At 46.5% G+C, this 27,658-nt stretch overlaps 1 protein-coding gene across 10 annotated transcripts in view; it reads left to right on the plus strand.

The window, feature by feature from the left end:
* The window catches only part of BOC (BOC cell adhesion associated, oncogene regulated), a 72,730-nt gene that overhangs the window by 24,714 nt on the left and 20,358 nt on the right, over window positions 1-27,658 (plus strand). For 6 of the 10 annotated variants that reach the window (XM_073893471.1, XM_073893472.1, XM_073893470.1 and 3 more), the window contains 2 exons: window positions 13,025-13,200; window positions 13,880-14,158. In XM_073893471.1, coding sequence (XP_073749572.1) covers window positions 13,119-13,200; window positions 13,880-14,158 — 361 coding nt within the window. In that variant the 5' untranslated portion in view covers window positions 13,025-13,118. Of the gene's footprint in view, window positions 1-10,951; window positions 11,078-13,024; window positions 13,201-13,879; window positions 14,159-27,658 lie in introns of those variants that run through there. The other 4 variants (XM_073893468.1, XM_073893466.1, XM_073893467.1 and 1 more) reach the window with 1 other exon arrangement.

Below are 27,658 nucleotides of genomic sequence, written 5' to 3' on the forward strand. Positions count from 1 at the left end.
AAGCCTCTTTCTTACCTTAACTGATATACTTTAAGTTCTAGTACTATGCTGGGAAAGAACATGGACCATAGAAAGGGGAACTCTTTTAGGACTTGTGAAGGGGGCTACATTGGAGGACTGACCTTTTGTCCTGAGCTGGGCCTGAGAGAGAGAGAGAGAGAGAGAGAGAGAGTGTGTGTGTGTGTGTGTGTGCGCGCGCGTGCACGCATATTCAAGTGTGTGACACATTTCTTTTGTCCATCCCCTAATGCTTTTGTTAGTGGGTCTGGTTTCTTGCCTGTACTTAGAAAAATCTGTGGCTTATCTTTGATCTTTGCCTGAGGCCATGATGCATTTTAATTTTGGTATAATAGAAAGATGTTGTCAGAGCTGAAAGTTGACTAGGTTCTAAGTTGTTTAAGGATGGGAGGCTGCCTGTACCCTCTGTCAGTGTGTGGCACCTAGTGGGTAGCCAGGGTGGGTTTGCTGAACTGACCTGAATTCTATCCCAAGCCCACCCCAAGGACCTGTACTTCTCATCATGAACTTGGGGTTGCCAGCTATACTCCCTGCTCTTCTCAGCATGAACGCTAAGTAGAATGTCCTTGCTTGTCTTACTATGCTTCTGACATAAATTCTGTTACCTTTCTGGAGGTTTTGGGGAAGAAGCCATTTCTGCGGTTCTGCATATGTTGCAGACCAAGCAGTGCTTGCTCTCCGGTGTACTTCCTGGCATATTTCCTATTCTTCTCAGGCCTCCACTGCTTTCAGTGGATACTTTCAGATAGAATCGCGTCCCAGCCTTCCCCTGAGCCTGCTTAGGACAGGTAGTAAGGGTTGTGTTTACACACTGATCACTTAAACAGGATCATTTTTCCTTTGTCCTAGGAGATAGGACATTAAGCTGTTAAGATCTGCTTTAAGTGCTGTTCAGGCCCTAGGACAGGTTTGTTTATATACCCTGTTCGTGCTGTCTACCCATATTCTAATAAATTCCTTGTAGGTGGGCTCTTTTGTCAACTATGAGCACCCTAAGGTTTGGGAGTGGATGCTCCGGTTTCCTCTCCAGTCGCTATGTTACCATTTTACTTCATTGTTTACTTGTGTGGATACAGGCCTGGCCATAGGCTGTGATTAGAAACAGGTGGATAGGAGCAGGTGGCTTTGTTGTGGCTTTGTTCATTCACTGACAAGGTCAGAGGTGAGCTTCTTTCTGTGACTGGGCTGGGAGTGAGGGTCCAAGGAATCAGGAGAATGTTTTCCCCTCTGTAAACCCTTCTCCATAACTTCTGGTCCCAAATGACCTATTGTCTGATGGGGATCTTTTCCCCTTTCTCTCTGAACATGTAGAGACACTACGAAGAAATTATGATCATTATCGTCATTATCATCATCAAGAGAGTGCAGAGAGAGGGCATAAACAGGGTGAGGGAGAGGTGGTTGGGAGAGGTTATTAGCTTAAGTGATGTAAATGTTGAGTAGAGAATAAGAGGCTAGAAAGCAAGTCTTGCTGGAAACTTGGGAACACTGTAGCACTCTCTGTGGATCTCTTGTCCCACAGAGCTATTGTGAAGTTCTGTAAAACACTGTATAGAATGTAGGTATTACTGCTTTTTTTCTTTTTTTCAACAAAGAATATTTCTCGAACTTCTGAGGCATGTGTGTAGTACAGCAGATTTGCTTAATTTTTTATAGCATAGAAAGAACAAGCAAAGAGACGGTATCCCATGTGTCTGGAGTTCTTAAAATGCAACATCTTGAAGTCTTAAAGTACATTAATCTAAAAGCCCACTCGGTGGCAGAGCCACTGTATGAAATTAGACTTCCAGTGAATGGCTTCCATGACACCTGTCCCCCCAAATTATTGAATGATTGCTATGTGCCAGGCTGCTTTCACATGCAATCTCATTAACTCTTTGTAGCAGCTCAGCAAAGGAGGTGTTATTTTCATTTTCATTTTCACAGAGTGTAAATTGAGACTCCAAGATGAAGTAATTGATCCAAAGCTGCATTCTACCAGGGGGTAGAAGTGACAGAGCTCATATCTAAACCCAAGGTTCATGGCTTTTTAGTACCTGATCCTGCTGGGTTTCAAAGCAAGTCTATAATAAAAATTTGAGATGCCCCCTAAAATCCTCATGTGATAAAGCATCGAAAAGGGTTTGGATAACCTCTCTCTCCATCTGTAAAGTGGGGACAATAACACTCCCTGGGTTGTGAATATTAAAAGTGATTGGGGTACACGAAGCCCCCAGCACTGGGCTTGGCAAAGAGCAGGAGCTCAACTTATTTAGCTGCCTTTCCCACATCTCTGCTCTCCTCCCTCCTCCCACCCTTCTCCTCGTTCCTCCCTCCTCCCCTCCCCATGCTTTCCCTTCAGGCCTCAACCCATCTTTCTCTTTCTGACACAACAGCTGTCTTATTTCTCCTTCTCCCATGCCTTTCTGCCTGTCTCCTTCCACCCTGGCCTCAAGCTTCGGGTCATATTGATGCTGGCCAGATAATACCTACTCACAGTATCCTCCTAGATTAGGTTCCTTGCCATTCAGTGGCTTCAGGAAGCCAGAAGTCTCAAGCTTAGTAGGGTGTTTGTTTGGGGAAGAGAGATAAGAAGGAAAACAAAGCAGGTCCTTGAATGAAGCCCCAAGCCATAGGAGCCTCTGCAGAGGCACTGACTTCTGTCCCACAACTTGGCACTCCCCTCCAGGGATGCCCACACTGATCTAAGGGCCATCTGATTTTGAAAAACAAAGGCCATGGTTCTAGTCCTTTGCACCTAGAAAAACCCCATGGTTCCACCACTGATAACTGTGTATCTTTCTCTGTGTATTCCTCCTGTACATCCAGGGCCAGATTAACAGTCCTTCTCAATCTCAAATTCCTAATCTGAACAAACCCTTCAGTTTGGCAAACATTGGCTGAGCCCCTGTGATGTGCCAAGGCTTTTCTAGATGCTAGGATTACCAAGATAAAGTGAACACAACCTTGCCTTCAGGAAGTTTATAGTCTGGGATCAGAGAATAGAGATCAGAGGCACGTCACAGACACACACGTGCATCACAGATACACACATGATCAAATACATAAATTATTGTGGAAACGTTATAATAGATGTGCAAAGCTCTGTGGAAACTGGGATGAGGAATAGTCACTGGAGGCATCATACGGTGACACTTGGGGTAAGCTTTGAAGGGTAATTAAGAGTTATTCTGGTGGAATGAAGAGAGAAGGGGGAGATGGTTCTGGTAGAAGTGAGGGTGTGAAAATGCAGCTTGCCCTAATTTTAGGACTTGTGGGAGGAAGGCCTGGGAGAGGTTGACGGCAGCCCAGTTATAAAGGACCTGGAAGGTTGTGCGAAGGAGTTTGAACCTTATTTAATCATGCTCAGCTGGGGAGATGTGGAAGGTGGGTTTGTTAGCTCCTTAGCTTGTTTGGTTTTAACCAACCTCAAAAGGGGAAAAAAATCACTCCTACTTCCTTTACATTTTCAAATCAGCTGCTTTTGTTTCCTGTTCCTTTCTAGGCCTCAGCCAACTGCTTACATGCTTTTTACAGAATGAGACCTAGGTTTTTTTACTTCACCTCTTTTACATATTTTTCATGTTGCTACCTGATCTTTATAATTATTATTTTAATGGCTGCATAATAATCCATCAGTTATTATGCTATAATTTATTTAAAGCAGTAGAATGAAAAGAACCAAAAAGTTTTTAGAGTTAGAAGCTCTTCAAATCCTGACTGTGATTTACCATCTGTGTAATCTTGGACAAAATATTATCACTCTGAGCTTTAATTTCTTCATTTATAAAATGTGTTGATCATATACCTACCTTACAGGGCCATTGTGAAGAGTATATCAAATTAAATGAATTATGAATTATGGCCTGGAGGAGGCACTTATTCAATGGGGGGTGGTGGCTGCCTACTTATCATCTTTACTGATTGGTTGAGCTTGATTTTCTAGAAGGGAGGAAGGTGGCAACATGGAGGTGGATTAGATGGGGAAAGGAGAGCTCTAGACCTACAGAGGCCAGCAGCAGTCGCCCCTAGTCCATGTGACTGTTGAGTGCCCAAAATGTGGTCAGTCTGAATTGGGATGTGTAGTAAACATAAAACACTAGGTTGAGAAGACTTAGTATGAAACAGAATATAAAACAGCTTGTTAATAATTTTTATAATAATTAACATTATATTATTTTGGATATATTGTGTTGAAAGATGTTAAAATTATTTTCACTTGATTTTAAAATGTGGCTACTAGAAAACTGTAAATGACATATGGGGCTTGCACAGAGTTCCCCTGGCTGCTTGAGTCCCTATGACTGATCATATATAGGAAAGACAGGAGGAGTAGGTACATTTGAATAAGTGTTTGTATACGCAGATCGTTAGTGGGTGTCCTCTGAGTGGTAAAATGAAAGGCAAGTATTTGTTCTAGACTAGAGAAGCTGTCCCCATTTTCCTTGAGTTGTCCATTCTGACTGTTAACCATGTCACGCGCAGCAGTGGTAAGATTACTGACCAAAGTGCTCATTGCACGGAAGCCTGGGAAGAGCGTGACTTCTCTGCTGAGCTCGCAGAGCGCCTCAGGCCCGCCTGGCAGTGAAGCACCAGGCTTCCCGTCCCGCTCACTCTTTCGTGGAGCACTTCTCGGTCACACGTGCAGTATGCGGGGATCACACAACTGGGAAAAAGACCACATAGACAAAATGAAGTCGGAGGGACAGGCTTCTTCTGTAGGGGGATAGGTGCTCTGAGTCCTGTGCAACCCTGCTCAGTTGTGTGTCTTCACCTTCTCTGGTTTAGAGTCCTCAGAGAAGAGGTATTGTCGCCTTTATGGATGTAAATGGATTTGATGCTGAGGCTGGCTTCCGGGTAGCATTTCAGATAACAAATGCTATTTAGGTTTTCCAGCCAGGAATTGAAATTGTACCTAGCTCTTAAAATATTCACTGGACCATTTCGTGTAGGGTTGTTGGGTAATAGAGCCTTAAAATCAAGATACAAGATAGAAGCAAAGATAATTTATAAGAACTTTTATGTATTTTCCTACAGTTGGTCTCCCATGGGTTGAGCTCAGGAAACCACACACTTGGGATGCATCTTAGTGGGGCAGGAGCAAGGCAAGTGGAAGATACCAAGTTTGGAGGACAAAAAGTAACCCACAACAAGCACCAGGGTCTGTTGTGCTCTGAGTTTTATCTGACTTAGCCTGCCTGACTTTGGCCTTGGTTGATGCGGATAGCACAAAGGCCTGGTGACAGATTCTGGCATCACTGTGGCAGCGGCATTGCTGTACCTTTGCCAGGAGCATTCTGCTTCTGCTGAAGTACCGTCACCCATCTGAACCCTGACTGTAGTTGTCAGTTGGGTAAAGGGTTTCATGTTCTTGGCCAGCAGTGGTAAAACTATAGGAGCATATATATGTTTCATTCATTTAGCAACCATTTACTGATCTTTTTCTACATGGCAGACACCATGGGGTTAACGTTTTTCTGTAGGAGAGGACATGAAAGTTTTAATGCTTTTTTTTCTATCTTGATTTTAAATTTGTGACTTTTACAGTCACAGAACAAATAGCTTTGTTTCACCACTTATGAAACGGATTCTTTACTCTTTGAGGACTTCTTGTATCCTGGGTACCAGTTTTATTTTTTTGTGAAATTGGGAGAAATGTACTCTTTTACCCCTCCTACATTCTCTGCCCTCCTTTTAGGCCTTGGGGAAGGATCACCTCTGATCTCTGGGAGCCCCAAATCTCACTTCCGGCAGATATACTTATGACAAGGCTTCATCTGCTAGACAGCCCACTCCCTCAATGCAGAGGGCCCTGTGTGCCCTGGTTGGGCTGTGGCAGACTACAACTGTCACCTCCTCCTCAGTGCTGGCCAGCCAGAGGAGGAAACTGGCCCCAATGTGGCAGGCCGGTGAGTCTTCTGCCCCTACAGAGATTTATGTTTGAAATGGTTTCATCCCATTGCACTACCTATGACTTTTCAAGGCAATTGTGAAGAGCTGGAAATTGGCCAAAGGCCTGACACCTCAGGGGGTCAGGTGTCACTGGCTTTAATGACGTCGAATTGACTGGGATTGGGGGTGGTGTTGGGATACCTGGGCATAGATATAGCTGAATAAATATGAAGGATTCTGTGCTCCGAGGCCGTGACGGGCCTTATCTACCCACCACACTCTCTTCCACAAGTGCACAGATTCAGGCCTGCCCATACCTGCACACATACAATATGTCCCCTTGCAGGTGCTGTACCCCTCTCCCCACTTGGCTCCCCTGGAAGTCCCCACTTCTCACCTCTCCCCACCAACTGCAACCCCCACCCCAGCACTGTAATTCCTAACCCCAAAGCCCAGCCTTTCTGCCAGCCCAGGCCTCTCCAGGTTAGAGCTCTCTTAGGGACCCTTTCCTTTTGAGAGGAAGAAAGAAAGAAAAAGGGAGGAAAACCAGAAAGAAAGAGGAAAGCAGAAGAATGAAACCGGACCGAAGGGGCAGTGGTGCCTTGAGCTATCTCACTGCATTACAATGAATATGGACTCTATTAAGCTCCGTTCTGCCTGTTAGTGTTTCCCAGGGCAACACAGCCCCCATATGGCAAGCATGCAGCAGATTAGGGTAGGCCCCTGGGCCTCATTGAAGGCTGGGGGGGCTTGACTGGCAGTTGAACCCCCTCCCACCTCCCCCTACTCCTCACACTTGACACTGCCTGTGTTTATCTAAAGCAAGGGGGGGGGCGGCATTTGGAAGGGTTTTTGTCCAGCTCTGAGAGAAGGGAGAGGAGGCTGGAGGCAGGGTGGGTTGAGGGAGGTTGAGGGAGGAAGGTGGGTGGAGGTGGGGTGGAAAGGGGATAGGCGGGGAGGAAAAGCCTCATAAATATTCAAGAGGAGTGGTGAATGGAGAGAGAAATAAAGCAGATGGAATTCGTGTTAAAGAACAGCACAATCACCCTGTTTTGAGCCCTCCAAAAACAAAAACAAAAAAAAAAAAGAAAAAGAAAAGGGAATGGCTTTCTAGGAGTGTAGGAGCTGCGTTTATCCAATTAGCAGGGTTGTCAAATTGAATTTATATGGAATAGGGTGGGGGAATTGAGAAGGGAGTGTAGAAGAAAGGAAGTGGTTTTCCTTTTCTCTTAAGGTTTGTGGGTTTCCCCCCACCGCCGCCCTTTATGGCTAGATTTTTAAATTTCCTTAAAGAGAAATTTAAGGAATGGGTATGTGTGACAGTTATGAAGAAATGAGTAAATGTGACTCCCTAGTAACTTTTTCCTCAAGTGGTATAGGTGGGATAGAATTAGATCTGTCCAGTGGGCAAATCAAGAGACCACATCTTCCCTTTACTCAAAAGGCAGAGGTGGCTTCTCTGGGGATTCCTCCCCAGAACCAAGATGGTGTGTCTAGATTCCTTCTATCCCCTTCCATGGATGGTGAAGGGGTTCACCCACCTGAGTGGAAATAGGTTCTGTCCATGTTGGTTAGCAACTCGTTATAAATTTTGGGTTCAGTGAATGAGGAGCCCCGGTTGGGCAAATGCCACGTTGCTTATTTATTTATTGCCTTCTCAAAAATCATCAGTGGGGCCCCTGTCTGTGGTGTTCATCTCAGACTCTTTTCCGTAGTCTTCCACAGCCTGACCCAATCTCAGTTTCTTATCTTGCCTCTTTTCATTCTTCTGGAAGTCTCCAAAATAGGGTACAAGCTCCACAGGGGAAATAGAAGAAATTCCACTGCAGTACTAGAAGAAAAATTAGAGCTGCTCTTAAGGTTTATTTCTGTCTAAAAAAGGAATAGGAAAGAAATTCAGCTTTGGTACCTTTAGTCTGTATATCACACAGTGATGTGTCACAACAGTAGCAAGAGATCTCCTCTGCATCTTAGTGGAGGCCTCACTTGCTGATTCACTCCTCAGTTTTCCTGTTCTCTGTTAAGTGGATTTACAGATTATATAATTTACTTTTGACTAAATTAATGCTCACAAAAGGACAAGTAGCTTAAAGAGATTGCTGCAAAGAAACTGGGACTGAAGAGTATACAGCTAATCCAAGCACATGCTAACAGGAAAAAAAACAGCAGAGCTGACCCTCTTCAAGCCATTTAAGAAAGTAAAAACAATGCTAATGGAATCCCATCTGATGAGAAGTCAACAAAATAATTAACATTCGGGGCGCCTGGGTGGCTCAGTTGGTTAAGCAACTGCCTTCAGCTCAGGTCATGGTCCCAGGGTCCTAGGATCAAGCCCCGCATCGGGCTCCCTGCTCGGCGGGAAGCCTGCTTCTCCCTTTCCCACTCCCCCTGTTTGTGTTCCATCTCTCGCTGTGTCTCTCTGTCAGATAAATAAATAAATAAATCTTTAAAAAATAAATAAATAAATAAAATAATTAACATTCAACCAGACCGTTTGGAAGAGGTTATATCCATATCATTACTGATGCACCTAATCCTAAACGGGCTTTCTGTCTTAAAGTATTAGCTTTAATTACATTATAAAACAATCATGATTAACATGTTATTAAAACATGGTTTCACTTTTACCTACTCTTTTTAAATTTTAGTTCGGCAGCCCATGCATTTATGAATAAATGTGAATGGGTTAGGGATATTTGTCCAGAATATTTTACTCCTAAGAAAGCAACATCAGAAAAGTTTGGAGACCACTGTTCAAGATAAACCTTCTGTAACAGCTAAACTGCTTGATATACCAGCCTCCAGACAGACCTTTCCCACCAGCCCTGCCCTCAGCTCTTTACATATGCACATCCCAAGAGGCCTTCCAAACCCTTTATCCAGGAAACCTTTCCTGAAGACCCAATATTGAAGATGCTCCCCTTTGGAGTTAGGCCTTCTGAAACACACGTGACCTGTGTCACCAAGACTGGAGAAAAGAGAAACAGTTCTCTAGCTCTGGTTCTCTAGCTCTTAACAGCCTTAGCCCAGAAGTGACACATGCCATGTTCACTCACACTCGATTGGCCAGCACTAGTCACATGGCTCTAAGCCATCTGCAGAGGATGCTGGGAAGCGAGGAGGTCGTGGAGATTTGCTGAACACTAGCTGACTTAACATCCCAAGCTGTACGTTCCTCAGGACAGAATCCATCTTTTAATACAGTGCTTTGCCTACTGTCTTCTGTGGTAGATCACAATATTTTTTCTACCTGATAGTAGTGAAATCACAATATCATTTTTTAATAGACATCCAGACAAAAATCTGATTAAAGAATAAGCTAGAGGGGTGCCTGGGTGGCTCAATCAGTTAAGCATCTGCCTTCAGCTCAGGTCATGATCCCAGGGTCCTGGGATTGGGCCCTGAGTCGGGCTTCCCGTTCAGTGGGGAGCCTGCTTCTCCCTCTCCCTCTGCCCCTCTACCCTTCCCCCGCCCCACCGCTCGAGTGTTCTCTCTAACTCTTGCTCTATCTCAAATAAAATCTTTTAAAAAGAAAAAGGAATAAGCTAGAAATGTATTTAGAGGCTGGCTAGAGCATGACCTATACTTAAGAACATCAAAGTTTTGTTATTCTCTCCTGTTTGACAACAGAGTAGTCTGGGTAGATGTTCTAGATATTAGTCTAGAACTGCATTGCCCAGTGTGGTTACATTAAAAGTTCAGTTCCTCAGTCACATTAGCCACACTTTAAGTATTTGATAGCCACAAGTGGCTAGTGACTAGTGCTTATAGTGCAAATGTAGAACATTTTCACCATTGCAGAAAGTTCTATTGAAGGGGATTGTGTGAAGAGCAGTAGGAGATTGTTCTAGATTTGGATATAAATGGTAAAAGAATGAAAATGACCACAGAGAAAGTTACTCTTTTTCTGTTTTTAAAAAAGATTTATGTATTTGAGAGAGTGAGAACCAGCATGTGCGCGTGCACAAGAGGTGGACTGGCAGAGAGAGAGGGAGACAAGCGGACTCCCTGCTGAGCACCAGAGCCTGACATGGGACTCAATCTCAGGACTCTGAGATCATGACCTGAGCAGAAACCAAGAGGCAGATGCTTAACCAACTGCGCCACCCAGGCCCCACAGAGAAAGTTACTTTTGTAGATAATGATCCAGGTAACATTATTTCTCTGCATGAGAAAATAGATTCAAAAATATTCCCAATTTAGTTCTTAAAAGTACTTCTAAGCAGTTAGTAAATATGACCTCAGAAACTGTTTGCTGGAGGTAGTATTGGGATAGTAGAGAAAGCCTGGGACTAGGAGTCAGAAGGCCTGACTTGGAGCCCTAAATCTCTCTTAATTAGCTGGGAGACCTTCTGCAAATCACTTAGTCTCTCTGCTCCTTGCTTTTCTCATTTATAACAGTCGATACCCAGAGGTGTTATTCTAAGCTATTATTTTATTTTCTTTGAGGTCCCTCCTAATTTAAAATCTTTTTTTTTAATTAGGTCTGTGGGTAAAAGTACAACTTTTTAAGTAAAAATGACCTTCCTTAAACCCTTCTCCTAAATCTATTTAAACCTCTATATTCAGCCCTTTGGGAACTAAATTCACTTGTTTCCCAGAGATTTCCCCCAATGCCACTCCTCGGAGCAGGAGTGCCAGCCTCTTTTTTGAGGCCAGGGGGCTACCAGCACTCACCGCCGCCCCCCCCCCCCCCCACCTCCTCCCCGCAGCCACTTGACATCACCTCTTATGAGCAAATCTTCTCCCTGCCTTCAAAGACCTTTGGGAAAAGTGAATCTTACTCTTTAGAATTGGGAACTTGCAAAAAACAAAGTAATTTGGGGTCAGAAATATTTCTTTTTTCATGTGGCTAGCCCGCCTCAACCAATGGAACAAAAAAAACCTTTGTCCGATCTTGTTCTTGTCACTGAAAAGAATGCTTTTTTAGAACTAAGTCTCTCTATGGTTTCTGCTAGATCACATGTCTTTCCATTTCACTCACCTTGGTTATTGGCCATAGGATATCCAGAGGGTGTGCTATGTGTTTAAGACCACGAAGGCTTCCCTTTCTTTCCAGGACAGCTGCAGTGTCCTGGCCGGTCAGGGAGGAGATGTGGCCTCCTGTGCCCTGGTCTCGTCTGTGTTCCAGCCGGTCCTCTTGGGGGAAGGTGGAGCTGGCTGCCGCCTGCTGCTGGTGGATTCACAGGTGTTTGTCATTTTCGCACAAAATAAATACTCTGGGCCTATAATTTCTCACTGGTCTCAACCCCAGAAGTGTATTCTGTTGTTGTTGTTTTTGGAAAGTTTCGAAAATGTCTGCTGGGTGGAGATAATTTCAATGGGAGCAAGTATGTCAGCAGTTAAGTTTCTCAGACACATTTTCCTTTTCTTTTCCATGTCCAGATAATCCTTAAAAATAGCAAGGACCTAGACCTAGTGAGGAATTCATGTCAGGAATTTATTCTCCCCTCTGTTTTTGATTTTTTTTTCCTTCATCTCTCCTCTTTTTCTGAGAAAATCTGTAGAAAATAAGGATCTACTTTGCATTGCCAAGAAAAATAATGGGCCTTACTGTTGCCTTCCTCCAACTTTGAAATTGCACCTTGTTCATTTCACAGTGGGACAAAGTCACACTGTAAGTAGGAATTCCAGTTAAGCCTTACTTGTCTTATTTCTATCATTACAACAAAATTCTCAAAAATTTATATCTTTGGATGATCTTTCTGGACCAAGCTCACTAGGTAACTGGGTCCAGGAAGCAACTCCATTTTCCTGGTGGCTAAATAAGATGCATCATAGCTACAGCGATGCCCCTTCCTCCCTATTTTTGTCATAGTTTTGCATTTTGTGAAGGAGACTCCGTGTGACCTGCTTTGGGGTCACCAAATGGTATGTTTACAAATCTGTCGTGGGGATTAATGAGTTAACTCCTTTCTCCCTCTTTAGATACCTGCTTCCTCTTACTCTGTGTCTGTCCCCAGATACATTCTTTTCTCTTGGTTGCTTATAAAAGCGGATTGGTGACTGGCAGCAAAAGTGGGATCTGTTTCCATTTTGAATCCTATAAATTACCAAGGGTACAGAAGTAACAGTAATTGTTTGGCTGGTCCTCGTTAAGCAGAAGGGGGTCTGGGCTGAATTTCCTCAGTAAAACCGTTGTGGACTTTACAACGCGAACACCTCTGCAGCTACCCTGTGCTCAGATAAGAAACAGCCCCCCTGTCCTGTTTATCGGCTTGTCTTCTTTTTGCCCTTTATTCTTTGTGTTCATTTCCTGCCTCTGTGCCCCTTCCTCCTTCCTTCCCTTCCTTCCTTTCTTGGGGCAGGGACAGAACAGGAAACTGGAGCATGTCATGATCAAATTCCCTAAAATCCTTTAATTGGTAATTCATTCAGTGTTCTAGATAAATAGGTTATTTCATTGGGAAGAAGTAGAGAATTAGAACAAGTATCTGGAAAATCAAGAGGACACCAAAACTTGCCTTTTGGTATTAGTTTATAAATCTGTTCATGAAATTTTCCTCTAGAACTCACTGTTAAGATGCCTCACTATTCTATATCACCCTTACTCCAACTCTGTTAAGCGCCCCACTGGGTGCAGAGCACTGATAGAAAAAATATGAAAAGGCTCCTGTTGGGGTTAAAAGTACGGAGATTTGAAAAGATCTCCTTGGAGTCTCTGAGACCTTAGGATTCATCAGTAACATCCCCTAAACTAAGGGTTCAGCATGCATTACGCATATGACGGTGCTGTCCACAATAGTCTGGTAGTGGCAGCATGGCCTGCCATGTGGCCGTGGACATCTGGCCTCCTGCAAGGACATGGTTCCCGACAGGTGTGTGAGATGCTCACTGCCCGGACCCTGGCCGTGGCTGCAGGTCCCAGCCCATCTAACGCTGGGCTCCCCTGCCCTCCTTGCTGCCCGTACACGGGGAAAGCCTCTAGCACTCGTGCCACAATAAAATACCCTTCTGGCTCAGGGGAGCTACTTAAAAGAAGCTTTTGACAGGAGAGTGTTTTTTGGTCTTCCAGCAGCTGTTCAGGTCGTCATCTTGAATGTGGCCCTCATGTGTGCTGGAGGCAAGGGGGTCAGAGCCAGGCCCTGTGGCAGGCAGCCTCACTCACCGGGGCCATTTCTCTTCCTCACAACAGAGCGGTGCGGGGGATCGTAGTACCTCTTGGAGTGACTCCGCTGGCTTATGGGACATTGGCTTGGACCCTTTGTGACACCGTGCTGCATGGGACGATGACAACTCAGAGAGAAAAAAGGCCCGAGGTCACCCTCGCTTGCCTCCTCTTAGCCGCGGCAGGCTGCTTTGCCGACTTGAGTGAGTGCCTCCCTTCCCTTTCTCAGACTACCCCTCTTGCAAAAACACTTTGCCCCCTTGTGTCACATCCAGTAGTGACCCTTTAAAAAGGCCTTCCTTTTCCTGAATTTCAAAGAACACTTCATTCTCACCGGCCTTTGGGGGTACTCTCAATAATGCAAGACGAGAAATCATCTTGGCACCCTCATGTTGGTTGTACTTTAGAATTGTAATCATTTCAAATATATGCCAGCAGAGGAAGAGTGATAATAACTACCTTTAACTGAGCACTTACTATATAGGATTACGACAGGCAGTTGACAAGCATTGTTTGTAAGCTTCACAACAACCCTGGGAGGCAGGTTAGTTACCAGCCCCATGTTATCGGTAAGAAGCCGAGACACAAAGAGGCTAAAGTGACATGGTTCAGAAGCAGAGGCACTGGGGTTTGGGCCCAGGTCTGTCCAACCCCAAAGCCTAAGCTCTCGCCTTTGCTCCCCGCTGCCACTCCAGTCTGCCTTCTGAGAATTAGTACAGGCTGGGGAATGGGCCCAAGCACCGTGGAGTTCTTCAGACGAAGATCGACTCCTCCCGGTCGCCCGGCTCTGAAAGGCCTCCCGGGTGCTGTGCTTCTAAAAAGGTCATGTTACTGGTTTCATGGGGGTGTTCGTTCATGGCTACGTCCCTGTTCTTCCTCCAGACCAGGTCCCTCAGGTCACTGTCCAGCCTTCTTCCACGGTCCAGAAGCTCGGAGGAGCGGTGATCCTGGGCTGCGTCGTGGAGCCCCCGTGGATGAACACCACCTGGCGCCTGAACGGGAAGGAGCTGAACGACTCGGATGATGCCCTGGGCATCCTCATCACCCGCGGGACCCTCGTCATCACCGCCCTCAGCAACCACACCGTGGGACGGTACCAGTGTGTGGCCCGGATGCCTGCAGGAGCCGTGGCCAGCGTGCCGGCCACTGTGACGCTAGCCAGTGAGTGCTGCCCCTTTGCTCCTCGGCCACAGTGCACTCCCTCTCCCATTCTCTCTCTCCCCCAGACCATTCGTACCCCTTGTCGGTAGTGTTCATATGAAAGGGGGCCTTACAATTTGAAATTTCAAACCAGAGAGTGGTAGCTGCCCAGCAGTCCCCAGTGGTGGAGGACCACTGTGCCCCTGGGAAGCTGCTCTCTAAGTAGGGGCAGTGTGTGGAGTGAGCATCTCCAAAGAGGGGAACTCGGCATGGTTGAACTGTTTCCGTGCCACGCCTTTCGACTTTCCCTCTAGCTGTAGGTCTGGTAGTGCCCGCTCCTCCCCGCCCTCCCCACCCTCCCCGCCCTCCCTGCCCTCCCCGCCCCGTGCCCCGCACTCCGTCCTCGGGGCAGTTATGGTCCACAAGGCCATGGAGTCCGAACAGAGCTGCCATCCCACACTTGGCCTCCTGTCTGTCTGAGGGCCAAGCAGATTCCAAATGCCGGACAAATAAATAGTAGAACACAATGAAAAGGAAACTGTGTGACAAAGAGTAAAGAGAACAGAAAAGAAGATGAGATTGGGGTACAGTTTGGTCCAAGGAGGATGCCAGGTGAAGACTTTATACTACTCTTAATTTGTACTCACCACTTGGGTATATTATGGTGCCCAGGTGCAAAGCACACATTGCCTCATTTTCTACCCACTGTACATACGGGAGACGAGATTTACTGACGAAATAAACTTCTGAAGGCTGCAGGGCAGCCCAGCATCTGTCCTTATATGCTGAGGCTAGAACCAGGAAATATTAAGAATGACCTCTTCCTCCTTGGAGCCTTGTTCCCTCATGACCTACCAGGGTCCCCTTACCCCTGACAGCCTTGCTTCAGACTTCCACATCGCCATCCTCATCACCCTCCTGAGCTATGTGTGTTAGGGGTCATGCCTAAAGCAGCAAACTTCTGAAATGCACCTTAAAGGTTGGCTGGGGTCCTGGGGTGTGTGAGGCGTGAGTCCTGGAGGAAAGCGGTCGGAGATGGGGAAATAGACCAACAGGGGAGAAAAGACCTCTGCCTGCCCTCCAGTTCTCAGGTCCTTGGAGGGACTTCCCTCTGTGAGAGAACAGAGGAGAGCCTGCCGGCAGTGTTCCTGTTTTCTTGGGAAACAGTCAAGCAGCCCTGCCCTTTTCTCAGAGAAGGGAGAAGGCAGGGCGGGTCCTCAGCTGCTCCTCCGGGGCCCAGGCTGAGCCCGGGCTGCATCCTGCAGCCTCCCCACACAGTGGGAGCCATTTTCCTTGGTGGCAGAAGAAGCACATTGAATCTGAGCCCCAGGACTTTGGGAAGCAGGCTGTGCATGCTGGGTGAGGGAGGCAGACCCCGGGCCACCAGCTGGGCCCTCCCCTCCACCTGTGCTTGTGGGGTGTGAGGAGGAGGGTACCAGCAGACTTAGGTGAGGAGGGTTGAGGGTAGGGAGGGGGCATCTCATCATACAAGAAGGGCTGAGGTCAGAGCTGCTCTCCTACCATCATATTCCTCTTATATTTTTCAATTGTAATGAAAATGACAGAAAGTACAGAGTTTATAGAAAATAACAGTTCCCCTCAGCCCACCATCGTCACACAACCACCATTTACCATTTTGGAATATACCCTTCCAGTCTTGATCCATACCCATACTTTCTGTTTTTTTATTGAAGTATATAATTGACATACAATATCAGTTTCAGGTGTATAACAGTGATTTGATATTTGTATACATTGTGAAATGGTCACCACACACAGTCTATTACTAATTGCATTCCTTGTGCTGTACATTATATCCCCACGACTTATTTTATGACTGGAAGCTTGGACCTCTTGATCTCCTTCACCCATTTTTCTACCCCGCCCCCCAAAACCTCCTTCTCCTCTGGCGACTAGGACTCTATTCTCTGTGTCCACAAGTCTGGGTTTTGTTTTGTTTTGTTTTTTTAGATTCTACCTGTAAGTGAAATCATGGGGTATCTGTCTTTCTCTGACTTATTTCATGAGCATGATGGCATGCCCATACTTTCACACTGTCCTGGTGGTCTACTGAGTGTATAGCTTCTGTCCAAATTCTCTCCCCCTCAGCATTTGTGGTAAGCATTTTCATTGGCCATATGACCATATTTACTTTTCCTTTCCTGTTGAGTATAAAATGCATCCAGTAAAGTACACAAAGTGCACTAATAAGTCAACATCCCGATGCGTTTTTCATATGTATGGGTAACCATCACTCTAGCAGGTTCCCCCATGCCCTTTACGTGGTCATCTGTCCCCCTCCCCCAGCCCACAGCAGAGCAAGGTCAGAGTTACCAATGGCCCTCGAACATCCCCTGCGTGGCTCTACCATATGTCCTGAACCCTTCTTCTATAGCTGGGCCATTAGGTCACTTCCAGTGGTTCATTATTACAAGTAAGATGTGCCTTTTAGTAGCCTTCATGCCTTTAAAGGATAATGCTGCTCAGCTAGGAGGGTTGCTCATCTGCAGATGGTCAGCACATGTCTGTGAAGACTCAGGAAACTCCATAACCATTCATTTGGCCTCATTAGGAGCCTGGCTGAACGTTTTATTTGGAGGAAGGGATAGTTGGAGAGTAGAAGATTTATGTTGGAGCCCTCCTTGGGCTTGAAGGTGTATCTGTATGAGGAGAGACCATTTTTTGCCCCTGTTGTAAAAAAAATTCCTGGCCACTTCTTTCTGTGGTGCTTGAAGGGATCTGCAGTTGACAGGGAGGACAAAGGGAAGGGTTTGGTTGCATCCCAGAAGGCCCAGTGAGAGAAGAAGTGGCTTGTGCAGAAGCCCAGTGAGTCTTGCTTGAAAGCCAAGAACTGTTGGCTTGTCGTGGAGACATGAATCAGAAGTGAAATGTTTGGGGCTGACTGGAGGGTTGGAGAAGTGCTGGAAATGAGGAGAGCAGGCTCCGAGGGGCTGTGGCCATGGAGTGGAACTGCAGCCTCCCCAGCTCAGAGGAGGCAGGGGGAAGGCGGGAGAGGCGGCAGAATGGGGTGCTGTCTTTGGGCTAATGCCATGGGGGATTTGGCCCAGACTCAGCAGTTAGATTAAGTTTCCGAAAGCACATTCCTGAGCAGAATGGGGGCTGTGTTTTGCTGGTTGGCTGATGGAGGGAGGCTGAGTGGTGAAGGGATTACCAAGGCATGGTCTGCATTTAGAGGCAAGGCTGAGCGGTGGCGTGCTTGTGCACACGCACACACACCCCCGCCCACACCCGCCCACACTCAGCACTTAAGGCTTCCTTTTCCTCTGACCTCCTTTGCCTGCATTCAGATGTTCATCCTCAGACAAAGCACTCGCTGTTTGGCTACCTAGCAAGGTGCTGCCTCCTGTGTCTTCGTGAACTCCTAGATCCCTGGGACCTTTCGATGGTGGGGGCTTGGACCTGGCTTGAGGATTCAGGGGTGTGGAGGAGGCCTCTAGCAAGAACTTTCCTGGTCTAGACCTCTTTGACTTAGATGCTGGGGCCTGGGGGTATGCTTGGACTTCACCCCTATCTGTGGACCTTTGCTTCTGGTCTTCAGGTAAAATGGAACCCATGTGGATAACTGCTGTCTTCTCTCCCTGTGGACGTGTCCGTCCCACTCTCCTCTCTGCAGAACTTCTTCTCCTGTTGAACCTAAACTTTATTTGTGGTAAATCTCTTGCTGCTAATGCCTCACTTCAGACCACCTTGTCTAATTCTTGCTTTTCAAAATACTTTGGACTTGATCTCCTTTCTTCCTTTCTCCTTTTTTACAAGCTTTACACCAGGAGGCCAACCACTCTCCATGGCTCAAGTATTCCCAGTCTCTGCACCTGAACCAACAGCAGACATTGCCAATGGACACCATATCCCTTTTTTCTATATTCTGACTCAGCCTTAGAATTGTTCTCAACCCAGCCCAGCAAGTAATCACAATTCAGCAGAGCTGGCATACAATGTGAAAGCTGTTTTCTATTCCTTACCACTAATAATTCAAATACACTCCTACATAATTCTTCATTTTTAACATTTTCCATTTTTTTTATTCTTTAACTCTTCCAGTTCTCCAGTCATCCCTAGCTCCCATTCGTTGTTGGTAACTGGGTAGTAATTCTATAACTGGGAACTTTAGTCCTCAAGCTAATGTGAAGTCTTCAGCTGATGCTGGTTTGAGACTGGATCTGTAACCCCTCCAGAAGGCCTTTAAGCACTATGACCCAGGCATGTGCTCGAATTATCCTTTTTCTGGCCTCAGATGTCAGAAGGTGAGGCCACTGACAGGAAAGGAAGGAGCTCCTCTTAGGCAGCTATCTCCATGACTCTGACTCTGAGGAAGGTCGGAAGGTGACATCATTTAACCTATGAATAAAAGGAAGAGACAAACTGGTATAATGGAGGGGGGAAAAAAAGAAACTTAAAAAAAAAAAACAATCCTTGGGTTTAAGTTCTGACTCTGCTCTTAGGAGTTGAGGTGACTTTGGGCAAGTCACTTAATCCCTCAGGTTGCCACAGCTCTGAAATGAGCAGAGTGATAATTATAGCATCAGTATCATGGGTTTTGTTTTGTTTTGTTTTGTTTTTTGAGCATCAAATGATGTAATAGTTCAAAAATAGTAATATTTTGAAGCATTTTATAAATGCTGGGCTTTATATGTTCACCCATTACATGAGCGAACATTTGCGGAGTGTCCTCCTGCAGGAGGCCCTGGGGCCTGTGTCCAGCCCTGCGCTGCCCAGCTCCGTTCTGGGAGCAGCCTTCAGAAGAACGAGTCTGGGGAGTGGAAAAGCTTCCATTCCTAGCCAGAGCCAAGAGACAGGGCTGGCTCATTGGGAAGAGAGAACTAACCTGTTTCCTGTGAATTTCTCAGCAATGTATATACACATGAGCTCCAACCCAGATTCCTACCTCCTGGCTGAGTTGGAGGGTGACCGTGGTGTCACCACATCTCATGTTGTCCCTGTAGCCACAGGGACATTTATGCTCCTGATGGTTCACCGCCCCCACCCCCCCGCCTTGCTCATTCTTCTAACCAGGTAGTTGTTGGCTTGTACCGGCAGGCGGGGCTGCCCCTGGCCCTCAGCACGGGGACCCCCAAGCAGAAGCCATGTTTCTTTCTGTTTTTTGCTCCCCCCACCTTTGGTTCCTATCAGACACTTCCTGGAGGTCTTCTAGGCTCAGACCCTGAACCAGAATAAGCCATAAAGGACCACTGTGGACGTGTATGTACTAAAATATTTCTAGCTTTCTTTATCCATGTTTGAGTCAGGTTCTCCAGAGTTGTAATTGCTGATCACAGATCACCACAACAAATGTAATATTTCAAATCTTTTCATCATTATTATGAGAATTAATAAAATGTAACACAGAAAATGAGCAAACACTGTTGGAAAATGGCACTGATAGACTTGTTTGATGCAGGATTGCCACAACCCTTCAATTTGTAAAAAATAAATAAATAAAATAAAATGAGGTATGCCTCCATATGTATATGGAGAAGGAAATAAAGGTAAAAATAGAAAGAGTTATTTTAAAGAACTGGTTCACAGGATTGTGGAGGCTGGTAAGTCCAGGATTCATAGAGCAAGCCAGCAGGCCGGAGATTCGGGAGTCCCACTGGCAAACCGCAAAGCACCCATTCTCCAGCAGTGAGTTCAGAGTTTGGATGTTTTGGTGATTGGTGTCCTGAGAATTGTGTTCAGAGTTTCCAGCAGAGCACAGTTAGACCTAACCCTTGCCTTTGAGGAGCTCTTAATCTGATGGGAAAGATTGACAGCAGTAACGTGTTAGCCTTAAAACAAGTCAATCCCCAACCAAGATATAACCAGATTTTCCTGGGAGCTCAGGTGGACAGTGATTCATTTCAATTTCAGGGGATTGAGGAAGACTTGGGAGTTGAGCCTTAAACAGCGTGCGGGACAATCTTTATCTCTCATTTCTTGAGTTCCCTCATACCTTTCTCAGACCTTCAACAACTAAATTTAGCTCTTAGCGTTGTGTACTTAAGATTTAAGCCCAGTGCAGTTTCTGGGACGGTACAGATACGTCCACAGGGAGTTTGATTTCCATAGTGAGATAATTCCATGGTGAGTTCAGTCACATCCTGAATGTAGCCACCGAATGATTGTCTCTCTCTTGCTACCCCGCCGGATTCTCCCCTAACTCTCCCCCATTTCTCACTGTCTCTCTTTTCCCTTTGGGAATGTATGTTCTGTGATCAATAAAGGAAAGCTCAGAGTGTTTTCTCCAGTGCCACTCCTCTCCGCCAGTCCACTTCAGCCAGCCAGTGACTCCTTGACAAAACAAGAAGGAACCATTCGCTCCGGGCTGGCAAAATATTTGTTGTTAGCTTAGGCATCTGAGGGGGAATCCTGTGCAAACCCTTTGCTTTGCAGCGCATGGGCGGTGGCAGGAAGAAGAGCTGGGGAAGGAAAGGTAACAGGTGGCATCCTGAGCTGGCCCAGGAGGGAAAGGGAGTCTGCAGCTGGAGGCCAGGCTGGCGATTCTGCCAGGCTGGGGAGACGGAGGCAGCTCTACGGGGTGGTGGACACAGTCAGAAGGGGAGAATGAGCCTCAGTGTGAGATTTAGCTGCTTTATTCTGTAAGTTTTGTTTTACTGTGCCAATTGGACAAGAAAATTCGTGACCACTTAAATTCAAAAGGAGCTAAAAGCAACTTGAATATCTAAATAGGAAATGACTAGGGAAATACCTTATAGTATTAAACCAAAGTCCTGTTAACCAAAGTGCTGTTTTCTACTGGATACAGGCAGAAGTTCATGCCTCGTGTGGTATGAGCTCAGCTCAGGGCATCGTGGCAGCAACTGTCTGCCCCAAACAGCTAGGGTTCCAATTCTCTATTTAGCAAGGGTCACAATTTACCAAAAGAAGGCCTCAAGTCCATGGTACATCTACTAAGGACACACTTACTTCTCCTCTCCTCAACCTGTTCTTTGCACGCACAGCCACATGCTTAAATAAAAATCTTAAGTCCATCTTCTTATCTAAGAGTGAAGGGAAGACCTTATAGTGGGTTAAGCAGGTACCACCTATAAATTCAACGAGCCAGAGCAGACTTTGCTCAGGAAGGTGAGGGAAGCATTGATTAGCTTACTTGAAATCACTGGAGCCCTCTAAGGAACATGATGCAAGATGGTTCCTTTAAAATAAAAAATCAAGACAGCGAATGAGTCCCTTGGATCCCCCTTTTTTTGTGTGTGGAAAAGCTTAGGGATTTCTACCTTGACCTTGTTCTTAGACTTTCAACCCTTCCAGGAGTCTGGTAATAACCCTAAGAACAGTAGAACAGAGAGTCTGTCCTGGAAGAAGATGGACCCCTGCAGGTGGGTCAGTGTTCACATCTAAGATGAAAACAGTCCCTCAATAGTGAGACAAAATGTAGGCAAAAGGGAAAAAAAAAACTTGCTGAGGCAAAAACAGCATTTTTTTTTCTGAGGGAAAATGATGTTTAAAGTTGAGTGACTGTGTTCCTTTACTTACAAACATGTGCTGACTCCAGGAATCACAGAACAGGACCCAGGCTGTGGGGCAGCACTTAAGCCCGTCTCTCAGCCTCACGTCCCACTCTAGACCCACCAGACGCTGCCGCTTCCTCATCTCATCTTGCATTTTCCCCTTGTTTTTGGAATGGTGCCCCATCTGCCTGCAACACCATCCTTTCCATTCCCTTTCCCAGAACATGTGTATCTCCCTTGGGATAATGAATTCCTTCTCAGTTTCCAAGACGTGAGTATCTTCTCTGGGAGTCTTTTCTCGATGCCCTCAACCCCCCAAGTCTGGAGTGGGGTCTCCTCCCCCAGCTTCCTCGCCACCCTGCGTTTGCTTCTGTAGCCTCTCGTTTGCCTGGAAGACAGAGACTGCTGCCATTCATCTCTGTGACCGCGCAGCTTCCCACAGGACCTGGCACACAGCAGGCCCTCAGTGAATGTCTAGAAAGAGGAGGACTCCCAGATGAGATGTGTTTGAAGTCTAGAAGGTCAAAAAGGGCATGCAAAAGGCGAGCAAAGATTTCTTCGCCAAACCCTCATCTATGAAGAGGCTTAAGGAAGTGAAAAAGGATGAAGCAAGGGCTTAGGGTATAAACAGGTTGAAGATACACATAGATTCAGGGAGGGTTCAGAAAAATTGTTGGATGTCAGAAGCCTAAAGGGCTGTTTCAAAGGAACCGAGATGTTTGGAGGAACCTTTGGAAACTTTGAAGGGAGATGCCAGTGAATGTGGCTCTGCATCCTACCACACACTTCATGGGACACTGTCAGAGGTGGTGGGCAGTTTGCATCAGGAGCCGCCGCTGCTTGTAGGGATATGTAGTTCCCAGGTGTGGGGGGAGAAAAAGTGGAACCACCGTGAGCCCCGCTGGCCTTGGGATGGCGCCCGTGCTTCCCACCCAGGGTTCTGCATGTAGGGACCATCCTGGAGCTCCCCTCTCCTTCCTCCTGAGTGCCTTGGCCTCCCTTTCCTCCCCCCTCCCACTTCCTGTACAGGCTGCTGGCCTGCCAGAGACTCTGCCAGGATCCAGCTCTGGCTCTCCTGATCCCAGACCACCAGGACTCACGTTAATTTTCCCATTGCTACGTTTGTAGTTTATATTTGGTTGATCAGAGAAATATGTATGATGTGGGTTGCTGGCAAGTACATCTTTTTTTTTCCCTCCTCTTTTTCTTAAGTGTATTTTCTCAAACCATTTCATTCCTTCACTGAGTCCAAAAGAAACTCCCAAGTTCTGCTCACCAGCCCTACCTCATTGCAGCACTGAAGTCAGATAAATGAGATGGTCTACAGACATCTCTGTTCAGCTGGCTGCCAGACTCAGTGGACACATGGCCCCCATCCTTGCCTTGTCTTCAAGGATTAATCACATTTCTTGTTCTCTTATTTTAAAAAAAATATTTTTAATGATTTAAGCCAAGAAATTCCTGAAGCCTTAGACCAGTTTATTGCACATCATTTAATGACATTGCAAACTAGGTTCTTTTTTTTTTTTTGTCCCCTTCTTCCTACCACGCTCCTCCCTTTATACCCTTTCTCCTCTCCTGCCCACCTCCGGTTTTGGCTTTGATCTTCTGCCCTCACCCTCCTAGTTCTTTCATCTTTCCTGCCTCCTCAGCTTTCTTCCATGGCTCAAATCTGAGTGTAGATCCCACCTCAACTCAAGGGGAAAGAAAGAAACACAAGATGGAACAAGTAATGTATTTGGCATGTGCGAGGGTCTTTTTTTTTTTTTACCCCCATGGAAACTGTTTTTATTTAAATAAGAGACAGCATGCCTTATTTTCGTCGGAAAGTGTGTTTGAAAAATTTCATGCCATGGCTCTCAGGAGAGAGTTTTGGAGCCAAAATTATTTGTGCAATTGGAGATGCAGAAAAAAAACTCCTAACCAAAGCAAACATCTCTCTCAGCCTACAGAGGGAGGATGAATACTCCCTCTGCCAACCCCCCTGCCCTTTCTAAGTTGCTCTAGAGCTTAAGGTGACCTGATCTAGGCTGGAAGACTGGTAGAGATGGTTGGGACTAAGCCTGCAGATGATACTCTTGCAAATTATTGTACCCTCCCTTGTGTGTTGTTTTTACCTGTCTTATCTATCAGAGTAAAGGTCCCAGAGGTTAGGAACTATATTTTTGTCTGCGTGATCTCTTCTGCAGTGCCTGACGTACTAGACAATTCTGTAGCTCCTGGCTGAATGAATGAGTCAGTGATGTCTGGAGGGGATGGTATGTGCCAGATGTCTACTGTGGAGTATACTGGTTTTGCTCAGCCTTGTGGCCACAGTTTGGTTTGGCTTCAGTGGTCTGTGTGACAGGGCTACACACTGGCAAGAGGCTTAATCACTACCCAGAATGCGTGGCTTCTGAGAGGCTTGCCCATGCCACAGTGAACCCCATCCTTACTGGGTGCCAGGCTTTCTGGCTTCATGGAAGTACAGTTCTATTCCAGGCTCTACTCTGTTTCTGAGTTGATTGCCGTGGCTTCCCACTGGCTGAACACTTTATTTCAGAGGGCTGCCCTTAGGGGTCCTACCAAGGCATAGGTCCTCAGGCGACTTGGAGGTCAAGAGTAGTGTTGTGGTTGTCTGCGCCTCAGTGAAGCCCACACAGGAGGCAATGCTCGGGACCCTTCACCTTCTCAAACTCCACCTCCAAGTCCATCCTGGAGAGCAGTGAGCCGCGGGTTCCGCCAGAGAAACCTCCTCATTTTACTTCCCTTGAACCTTTGCCACCTTTCAACAAGTCATCAAGGTGCAGGGAAGGGCCACAGGGTCAGCATGTCACTGAGGGGGACTACAATAGGGCAAAGTCTTCCTATGCTTTGTGATGGTAGCCGTAGATGCAGCAAGCCACCACAAGGACAGTTGAGGCCTCGAGGCCATGAGAGTTTGGGAGTAGAATTATCGGCCCAGAAACTTGCCAATGGCCAAGAGGCTACCAAGCCATGCTGACAGCATTGCGAAGTGAGCCCCATGCGGTGCCCCCACGGTCTGGTGGATCCCATCCAGACCTCAGCAGATGAGTACAGGCTTGTCTTGAGGCAAGAGGGTGGGACGGGACTGACTATACTTAAGAAATGCCTGGATGGGTAGCAAATGACTTTTTTTTTTTTTTAAGTGTTCAGCTGAGTTCATGGAAATAGGGACGGGGTTGATGCTATGCAGCCTCCAGCCAAAAGGCACTGTCTTACCTGACTTCTTACTTAACTGAACTTTGACTTGCAGCCTAAGAGAGGTCTCAGGGAGAGGAGGGCCAAATGAGGAAACGCCTTGAAATGCCTTATAGATTACACCGGGGGCATTCTGCTGTGGTGCAATGCACCCTGGAACTGGATGTGTAAATTCTATAACAGTTGGGAGGGATGAGCCTACACTTAAGATTTGACAGTTTTGTGTCATGGGAATTCATGATCATATACCAAATACTGTAATTTAATTCATAGCTCTGCTGAGCTGAAGGATGGATCCGGCTACGAGGTGAGAAGAAATTCAAAGGGGCTTAAGATAAAACTTGCCTCTTTGTAGTCTTGCAGGCGACCCTGGTGACGGCAGCCACACCCACATGCTTCTCACAGTTCTTATTTTCCTCCCTGTTTTCCCTTGGCTCAGAAGGCAGGTGCCTACTGTACCCTATAAATGTGAGGAGGAAACCCAGAGCACATCACATGGTTTGCGTCTGAACAAATCCCTGTCATCTGTGGAAATGACGTATCAAAAGATACATTTCCATTAAGAAATGGAGGGCCTAGAAGGAAGGAACTGGGCAGGGTTCTATATGAACCCAAATTATTTGGACTTTCTTAGAAAGTACAAAGTTCTGTGAAAAGGAGACTCTGTAAACCCAGAGATGGCCCCAAAGACCAGGGCTTCTGGCCTGTTGAGAGCTGAGAAACAAGAGTGGACCTATTGGCATTTGATTAGTGCAGACAAGTTAATAAAATAGCCATAAGAATACACAAAGAGAGGATGCACAAGAGGGCTCTGGGGGAAGGTAAGAGGATTAAAGCTGCAAAAACATTCCTCTAATGGATTTCTCAAACACACCAGCCCACAGGCAAGGGCAGGTGTCCTGTCAAACCATTTCCCCCTGAAACCCGATCCATCATTCTGCAGTGTGGCCTGTTAACCCCATTTGGAATTGAAGGGCCTGCCCCCTAGGCCCAGGAAGGTGCCCAGAGCAGCTCGGGGACTGGGCAGGAACCCGGCTTTGCAGACAAAGGGGCCTGGGAATAGGCTGGTTTCCTTCACTTGCAGCCAACTAGATCTCTGCATCTGCCTCATCTGGTGGCTGATTAGGCCATTACTGATCCCACGGCTCCAGCCCACCCCCCCCCAGTCTCCTTCCTGCCTAAAAGCACTAAAGAGGGGGTGCTCTGATTTTCAGATCCATCATCACTTTGTTACTCTGCCTGTGATCCCTTAGTGAAACTCAACTTTTGCTCTAGCAGCCAAATTGGATGTGTTTGTCTGGGGAAGCAACGGCTAAGGCTTAAGCTCAGGAGGAACAGGGAGGGCCAAGGACCGAACTACTGCTTATTTGTTTTGAAGCCAGGAAGGCAGGCCTGCCAGTAGGATGCCCAGCTCGGGTGTACTTGGTCCTGCCCACATGGGCTGTTGTGCACATGTTGGCATCAGAACAGAGGGGCTATCTGGCCACATGGCTGACCAGTGCCCAGCTTTGTGCCTCCCCCACTGCACAGCCTTCTGTCTCCAACTTGGCAGTTGTCAGAAGGTTCAGAAGGAGCCAAGAGGAATGAGGGGGGTGGCTGTGTTTTGTAGTGGTGGGTCGGTGAGGTGGGTGCATGGAGAAGTGCGTGCCTTGTGCCTGGATAAGCTCTCGATTACAATGGGGCAACAGCCTGGGCCATTAACATGGAGATGGCATTCTGGTGCCAAACTCCTTTCTTTCTTGTAAAATGATCTGTTAGGTTTGAGTATATCTTTGCTTGAGGCAAATTTTCTTGGAATGAAATAAAGCAGAGGAGGGAAAAAAAAAACTCAAACTCTTTGGTGGAGTAGTTTTAGATTTATTGGACCGTGGAAGAGAGTGCTTCTTGGTGACAGGAATTTTCCAGATGCCCCTGAGCGGACAATCGCTCACAGCTCGCTTTGTGGGGAGCCTCCTGACTTGGCAGGTACAGCACACACTGTGCGGAGGAGGATTAAGGCCTTTGCATTGTTTAAGTGCATTGCTTTTGAAAAGCAGTTAGCAATATTTAGTCAGAACACACTGTGCGCAGGCCATCCACCCTCTCCCATAGTCCATATCTCCTTCCTCTCTGAGAAAACACACATCCGCTGTCTTGGCTGAGAAGCTCAGCCAGGACTGGACTCCATGATTTTGGGGGTCTAACGCAAAATGAAAATGGGGAGTCTTGTTCAAACTTGTTAAGGATTTGAAGATGGTGATGAGCAGTGTGATGAGCATTAAAGCGAGCACCGGCCCCTTCCAGGCAGAGGGCCACGTGCAGCTGCACAGAGTGCACTCCCAGCAAGCTGGCCTTGGGCTCAGCCTTCCAAATTGTTCATTCATTCAGCAAGGATTTATAGAGCATTTGCTGTATCCTGAATACTGTGCAGTGGGGTTTGGGGCTGGGGTGTGTAGTGTAAAATCAATAGGCCGTCCCCTAGGAGTTCACGATTTAGTTGGAGTCAGATAGTTAAACAATGACGAGATAATTCTTTAAAAGCCCAGAAGGCACTGTACCCACCCAAAGGAAGCAATCCATAAGTGAGATCTCCCCTTTACCCCCAGATATCACTTGTTCAGCCCAGAAAGTAAAAGAGGGCGATAGAAATGAATGGGGGCAGTCTGTCTGTTTTTGCCATGCCACTGGTGCACAGCACATATTTCCTACTCCACCTTCACTGCCTATTTCACATCTCTTCTATGACTCCAGAAGTAACCGCTCTAGAGGCAGTCTATTTTCATAATAACCATACTTAGATAAAAGGTTCATAGAAAATGTGTTGTGCTAGGCCTCTGTCCTTGAGCTTGCAGTGTAGACGAAACACAAC

Source organism: Callorhinus ursinus, unplaced genomic scaffold (assembly GCF_003265705.2).
Source record: "Callorhinus ursinus isolate GAN/ISIS: 27379988/994484 unplaced genomic scaffold, GSC_fseal_2.0 scaffold1, whole genome shotgun sequence".
Lineage (NCBI taxonomy): Eukaryota > Metazoa > Chordata > Mammalia > Carnivora > Otariidae > Callorhinus > Callorhinus ursinus.